Raw genomic sequence first — 7,818 nt, 5'->3', positions numbered from 1 at the left:
GTCAGTGCCTGCATGCAGCAAGACCTGGACAACATTCAGGCTTGGGCTGATAAGTGGCATGTAATATTTGTGCCAAACAAGTGACAGGCAATGGCCAATTCCAACCTTGTTCGCTGTAGGAGACTTTTCTCTCTTGGGGTTCATGTGTCTTCGGTGGATTCAGAACCATCTCCCCTTGATTTTCAACACTATTATCATCGCTGAATCCCCCACCATCAACAGCCTGGAGGTTACCATTGACCAGAATCTTAACTGGACCAGCCAAAAAAATACTGTGGCTACAAGAACAGGTCAGAGGCTGGGAATTCTGCAGCGAGTAACTCACCTCCTGACACCCCAAAGTCTGTCCACCATCTGCAAGGCAGAAGTCAGGAGTGTGATGGAATACTCTCCACTTGCCTGGATGGGTGCACCTCCAACAACACTCAAGAAGCTCCCCATGGTTATATGTCATCCAGGACAAATCAGCCTGCTTGATTGGCACCCCATCCACCACCTGCAACATTCACTCCCTCCACCACCAAGTCACAGTGTGTACTATCTACAACATACACTGCAGCAATTCACCAACGCTCCTTTAACAACACCTTCCAAACCTGTGACCTCTGCCACCTAGAAAGATGAGGGCAGCAGATGCATAGGAACACTACCACCTGCAAGTTCCCCTCCAAGTCACACACCATCCTGACTTGGAACTATATTGCCGTTCCTTCAGTGTCAATGGATCAAAATCCTGGAGCTCCCTCCCTAACAGCACTGTGGGTGTAACAAAACCACACAGGGCGACTCACCACCACCTTCTCAAGGGCAATTGGAGGTGAGGAATAAATACTGGCCTTGCCAAGTGATGCTCACATCCCAAGAACGAATTAAAAAAAACTCTTATGGAGATACATAATAGATAGTATAGAAAAAGTCAATTTAGAATACTATAAATTATACTGCAGGAACAGAACGGGTTCAAATAGATGGTAATTTTCGGACTGATATCTGGAGATTCTTCACAAAGAATGATCCACATTTTGGACGGACTGGTGGAGCTGGAGACCCTAGAATCATTACAAACCCATTGGAGGCGTGTCGGGTTGCTGTGAATTGTAGGTGGGACGATGGGCCGAATAGCTTCCGTCCTTATTAAGCATCTGGTGATGTGTGTGACTCGATTGTTCCGTGTTTCATTCAACTCCGTGGAAACGACATCACCGCAGTTGGCAGCCGGTCCCGGGCTGGGGTTGTTTTTGTGGTGAAGTTGCTGCTTCCCCTGTTGCGGCCACCAGAAGATGCCGCGCTGCTGCTGCTGCTGCTGATTATTGAGGATGTGAAACAGACTCATTGTCATGGATTGCCGTCATACCCCACTGGCCAATGCCATCAGGCCGGGGTGTGTCCTGTTTCCTTGGTACAGGTAGCCAGTGGCCGCGTTGTCTCTCAATTTGTCTCTCCCCTCTTCGATTGTATCTTTTGGTTTAAGGAGCACCACAGAGTTGCCCTCCGTTCTCGCCATGGAGGTCGATCGGCTATCGGCTGGCGACCCTTTTCGCTACTACCGAGAAACTGAAGGTTACAGCACCCTGCAACCTACCTTCCAGTCCAGTGAGCAGATCAGTCCAATGCAGTTCCCCCAACGCTCCACTGTATCTGCCAGCAGGTGAGAGACATGTCTGCACAGAATTCCCTTTCAACCAATGAGAGAAAAAGAAAACTTGTGGAAAGAAACCGATTTTTTCCCAAACTAATCACTAATTTTATAATGGTTATATTTAGAAATGGCACCTGTATAACAATTTGCATTTAGACATGGCGGCTTTCTCAGGAAAAAAAACACGTCCGAGATGCTCCACAAAGTGAGATGGGGGAGCAAGTAGGACTATGCTGGAGAGGTAGAAGTGACCCAAAGCTTGGTGCAAGAGATGTGTCTTGAAAGGCTTTTGAAGGTGGAATGGAGATAGAGAGAAGGAAAAGTTTAGGGAGGGAGTTCCAAAGCATAGGGCTAAGGTGACTGAAGGATGCACTACTGAAATGGAGTGGGGTTGGCTTCCATAGGAGGACAGAAGCATGTAATGGGTACAAAGAACAGTACAGCACAGGAAGAGGCCATTCGGCCCTCCAAGCCTGCGCCGATCTTGATGCCTGCCGAAGCTAACACCTTCTGCACTTCTGGGGCCCATATCCCTCTATTCCCTTCCTATTCATGTATTTGTCAAGATGTCTCTTAAATGTCGCTATCGTATCTGCTTCCACCACCTTCCCTAGCAGCAAGTTCCAGGCATTCCCCACCCTCTGTGTAAAAAAAACTTGCCTCGCACATCCCCTCTAAACTTTGCCCCTCGCACCTTCAACCTATGTCCCCGAGTAACTGACTCTTCCACCCTGGGAAAAAGCTTCTGACTATCCACTCTGTCCATGCCGCTCATAACTTTGTAAACCTCTATCATGTCGCCCCTCCACCTCCGTCGTTCCAGTGAAAACAATCCGAGTTTATCCAACCTCTCCTCATAGCTAATGCCCTCCAGACCAGGCAACATCCTGGTAAACCTCCTCTGTACCGTCTCCAAAGCCTCCACGTCCTTCTGGTAGTGTGGCGACCAGAATTGCACGCAATATTCTAAGTATGGCCTAACTAAGGTTCTGTACAGCTACAACATGACTTGCCAATTTTTATACTCTATGCCCCGACCGACGAAGGCAAGCATGCCGTATGCCTTCTTGACTACCTTATCCACCTGCGTTGCCACTTTCAGTGACCTGTGGATCTGTACGCCCAGATTTCTCTGCCTGTCAATAAGTTGACTTAAGGATGGAGAAATGTGCAGAGGTCTGGTGGGTTGAGGCGCTGAACGGATTGTAGATAAGAATCTGGATTTTAAATACAATCCTTTTGGGGGTGGTGGTGAAGAGTAAGCAAGGCATAGTGTAGGAGGATTTACCTAGATTACATAGAATATACAGCACAGAAACAGGCCACTTGGCCCAACCAGCCCATGCTGGTGTTAATGCTTCATGCAAGCCTCCTCCCATCCTCCCTCATCTAACTTTATCAGCAGGACCCTCGATTCCCTTCTCCCAAGGCTTATCTAGCTGCAGCTTAAATACATTTATACTTAGCACCAAGCTGATGGTTTATAAGGCCTGTTTTCTCAGCACCTTGCTGTATGGCTGTGAAACATGGGCGACTTACAGCTACCAGGAAAAGAAGCTCAATAATTTCCATCTTTGCTGTCTGCGGCGTATTATGAGTATATCCTAGTGGGACAAAAATCACAAATGCAACAGTCTTCTCAAAGACAGAGCTCCCTAGTGTTTGGACACTAATCAAACAGAGGCAGCTTTGGTGGATCGGACATGACTGCAGGTTGGAAGACAATCGCATACCTAACGACCTTCTGTAGGGCGAGGTAGCCGTGGCCAGACAACCATTGAGGTGTCCAAAGCTTGCAAGCATGGCATGAAGGCCCTAAATGTAGACTATCACACCTGGCAGTCACGAACTGGCGAAAGAGGGAAATGGCGGCACAACCTGTGGACTGGTGTGCACTACCAGGGTGACCAGTGTTTACAGCAGCTTGGGAACAGGCACCAAAGTCAGAAACAACAACTCACAGCATCACTTGGCAGCTTCACCTGCAGCACTTGTGGCAGAATCTGCCTCTCAAGGATTGGCCTTCACAGCCATCAGCAAAGGTGCACCAAGAGAAGACACCCCACCTAAATGGATTGTTTGCTGCGTGTCCATCATCTTTCATAGATGAAAGGATGCTAACTTTTGCATGTCAATTACTTCTTGTGGTAGCATATTCCACATTGTCACTACTCTGTGTAAAGAAGTTTCTTTTGAATTCCCTGTTTGATTTCCTGGTGACTATTTTATATTAATGGCCTCTAGTTTTGCTCTTCCACAAACGTGGAAACATTCTCTGTGTGTTGTGGATGATGTGGAGGTTGAGAGGCCCAACAATATGGACATTAAAAAAAATCAAGTCCAGAGATAACCAAGTTAAGTTTAAGTGCTTTGACTGACAGATCATTCACTTGCTGTTTGTGTGACTCTGCATAATTGACTATATAGAAACGCTAACTGCATGTCAAAAGTAATTTGTTGGATGTAACGTACTTTGGGAACATCCTACCGATGTAATGGGGCAATATGTAAAAGCAAGGTTGCTCTTTCTTTCAATTCCCTGGTCCCACCACTTATTTAGAATCTGGTTCTTGCATCTTTAAAATGTTGATCTTTGGCTGAAAATCAGTTCCAAGGCCTATTTTTTGAGCCAGTTGAGAGTGCGTACAATGGAGTTCCACTCAGTTAAACTCAGAAAAACAGGACGAGGTTTTGATGTTTTTAAGCCAACATGCAGACACACAAGTACAAAATAACAGGTGACTCTATCACTTAGCTGCCCAATGAGCTGGGAATTTGCAAATGAATTATTTCACCAGTTAACTAACTATGTTAATCATTGTCAAGGTAAATAATACAAGATTTTAAATATAAAATAGTAGGTTGGGAAAAGAGCTAAGGTATAATGTTACATAAGTTTTGTACTTGAGCTGCAAGTTACCACTATTAAAAAGTGATTTACATTTATGTAAATTTCCACAGAAGCAATTGATTCTCAAATGGTCAGAAATGGCTTCAAAGCTGATCCAAAGTGAATTATACTGTTTGGAAGTAATTTCCTGTCATTAGTTCACTGTATTTGCCTAACACCAGGTTCCAATTTGATGTCCACAGGAAGCAAAATAGCAGTGGTAGTGGAAAATTGCATACGGGTGTAATTTAATGGTAAAGTACAGAGTAGGAGGGTACAAATCCTTGCAGCCTTAGGAAAGGCTCACTGAACATTTTGATCCTTTGCCAAGGCTGGAGGGATAGAGAGTGAAGATGTGGTGGGAAAAATTGAAGGGAAAGGAAATCTAGTATGTCGGCACAAGTCTGCAGGCATGTGATGGAACAACCCAGTAGTTTCTGAAGTGGACATGATACTGTAATAGTTGGTGATGAGGAGAAGGGCCTTGATGTCAATGTTCCCACAAGTCAGCATTATAGCAATGAGGTGGAGAGAGGCTCAAGGTCTCAGCTGACTAGTACTGTCACTGGCTGTGCCAGCTCTCTGCTATATGTTAGCTCCTTGCCTTTCTGCTGATCCAAAATCAATGAAAATAATCCCCCAAAAGGTTGTAGCCAGGTAAGCATTCCAGTGCCAGCATCTAACTGGGAGTGCTCAGGCTGCACTAGTTGTTAATGACCAAGCATGCCTTATTTCATGTGATATGAGGCAATGGTAGCATAGTGGTTATGTTTAGAGATACAGCACTGAAACAGGCCCTTCAGCCCACTGAGTCTGTGCCGACCATCAACCACCCATTTATACTAATCCTACACTAATTCCATATTCCTACCACATCCCCACCCTGTCCCTATATTTCCTTACCACCTACCTATACTAGGGGCAATTGCTAATGGCCAATTTACCTGTCAACCTGCAAGTCTTTGGCATGTGGGAGGAAACTGGAGCACCCAGAGGAAACCCACACAGACACAGGGAGAACTTGCAAACTCCACACAGGCAGGACCCAGAATTGAACCTGGGTTGCTGGAGTTGTGAGGCTGCGGTGCTAACCACTGCGCCACTGTGCCACCCTTGTGTACTAATAATCCAGGGGCCTAGACTAATGATGTGTGGACACGGGTTTAAATCCCACCATGGCAGCTGGGGAATTTAGATTTAATTAAATAAATAAATGTGGAATTAAGCTCGTTTCAGTAATAGTGACCATTAAATTACTGGATTGTTGTTAAAAACTCATCTAAAATGCCCTTTAGGGAAGGAAATCTACTGTCCTTACCTAGTCTAGCTTATATGTGACTCCAGACGCACAGCAATGTGGTTGACTGCCATCTGAGATTGTCTCATTAGCCACTCAGTTATATTCAAGAAGGCAACTCACTACCACCTCTCAAAAGCAATTCGGGCAGAGATAGGAACCAACATGTAGCACCACAGACATTTGACAAAATTATTGACTCATTCATGGACATGGGGGCAATTAATCTGTATATAAAGTGTGTAGTCAAACTAATGCCATCAAAACACAGTCCAATTTAAAATGCATTTCTCCCTATAAATACAATAGCTAAGCATACAAACATCAGTGGAGAGCAGTTTTAGCTAGCCAGCAAGCAAAACAGTGTGCAATGCCAATGAGAATTACTTTTATTGACAGAATAGAACTAGCTACACCATGTACTAATGTTGCGTTAGCATGTAGCCAGCCAGCTAAATCATTACGCGATAAAAACCAGGACTATGAGAAGTAAGTCAGACAGCTGGGTGTGTGTGATGTTTAAAGGTATGTTTGTATTCATTCTGTCCTGTACTACAGAAAACTGCTTTGTAAACCCCAGTGGGTTCTCTTCATTCCTAGCAGTATGTCTGACCAGCATATACTGAAGGCCTTTCCCCGAGTACAGTACGTACCAGAATAGGCTGTGTATGTGGCAGGGTAGTTACAGGACAACACTACAGTATCTGCTTCAATCACTGCTACTACAAAAGGCACTTGTACGAACATACATAGAAAACATACGAATTAGGAGCAGGAGTAGGTCATTCGGCCCCTCGAGCATGCTCCACCATTTGATAAAATCATGGCTGATCTGAATGGGGCCTCAACTCCACTTTCCTTTCTGCCCACCATAACCCTTGACCCACTTGTCTATCAAGAAACTATCCTACTCAGCCTTGAATGTATTCAATGACCCAGCCTCCACTGCTCTCTGGGGAATAAAATTCCACAGACTAATGACCCTCTGAGAGAAAAAAATGTCTCCTCATCTCCATCTTAAAAGGGAGACCCCTTACTTTTATACAGTTTCCCCTAGTTCTAGTCTCACCCATAAGTGAAAACATCCTTCCAGCATCCACCCTATCAAGTCCCCTCAGGATCTTATATGTTTCAATAAGATCACCTCTCATTCTGCTAAACTCCAATGGGTATAGGCCCAATCTGTCCAACCTTTCCTCATAAGATAACCCCTTTACCCTTCTCTGAACTGCTTCCAATGCAATTTTATCCTTTCTTAGGTAAGGAGACCAAACCTGTACACAGTACTCCAGATGTGGTCTCACTAAGGCCCTGTACAGCTGTTGCAAAACTTCCCTACTCTTATATTCTATTCCCTTTGCAATAAACGAAAACATTCCATTTGCCTTCCGAATCACTTGCTGTACCTGCATACTAACTTTTTGTGATTCATGTACCAGGACGTCCAGATCCCTCTGTACCACAGAATTCCTGCAATCTCTCTCCATTAAAATAATATTCTGCTTTTCTATTTTTCCTGCCAACGTGGACAAGTTCACATTTTCCCACATTGTACTGTATCTGCCAAATTTTTGCCCACTCACTTAACCTATCTATATCCCTTTGTAGACTCTTTATATCCTCTTGACAACTTACTTTCCTATCTATCTTTGTGTCATCTGCAAATTTAGCTACCGTATATTTGATCCCTTCATCCAAGTCATTGATATAGATTTAAAATAGTTGAGGCCGCAGCACTGATCCCTGTGGCACCCCAATAGTCACACCCTGCCAACCTGAAAATAACCCATTTATCCTTATTCCCTGATTCCCGTTAGCTAACCAATCCTGTATTCATGCTAATATGTTACCCCCTACACCATGAACTCTTATTTTGTACAGTAACCTTTGCTGTGGCACCTTATCGAATGCCATTTGGAAATCCAAGTATACCACATCTACAGGTTCCCCTTTATCCACATTACTTGTTACTTCCTCAAAGAACTCCAATAA

At 44.5% G+C, this 7,818-nt stretch overlaps 1 protein-coding gene across 1 annotated transcript in view; it reads left to right on the top strand.

The window, feature by feature from the left end:
* The first annotated feature begins 1,215 nt into the window (after positions 1–1,215).
* The window catches only part of LOC137384687 (sperm-associated microtubule inner protein 4), a 127,535-nt gene continuing 120,932 nt past the window's right edge, over positions 1,216–7,818 (top strand). Inside the window, exon 1 of the mRNA XM_068058970.1 lies at positions 1,216–1,648. Coding sequence (XP_067915071.1) covers positions 1,503–1,648 — 146 coding nt within the window. The 5' untranslated portion in view covers positions 1,216–1,502. The remainder of the gene's footprint in view (positions 1,649–7,818) is intronic.

Source organism: Heterodontus francisci, chromosome 2 (assembly GCF_036365525.1).
Source record: "Heterodontus francisci isolate sHetFra1 chromosome 2, sHetFra1.hap1, whole genome shotgun sequence".
In the NCBI taxonomy this organism is placed as follows: Eukaryota; Metazoa; Chordata; class Chondrichthyes; order Heterodontiformes; family Heterodontidae; genus Heterodontus; species Heterodontus francisci.
This window is presented reverse-complemented; position numbering and strand designations above follow the sequence as displayed.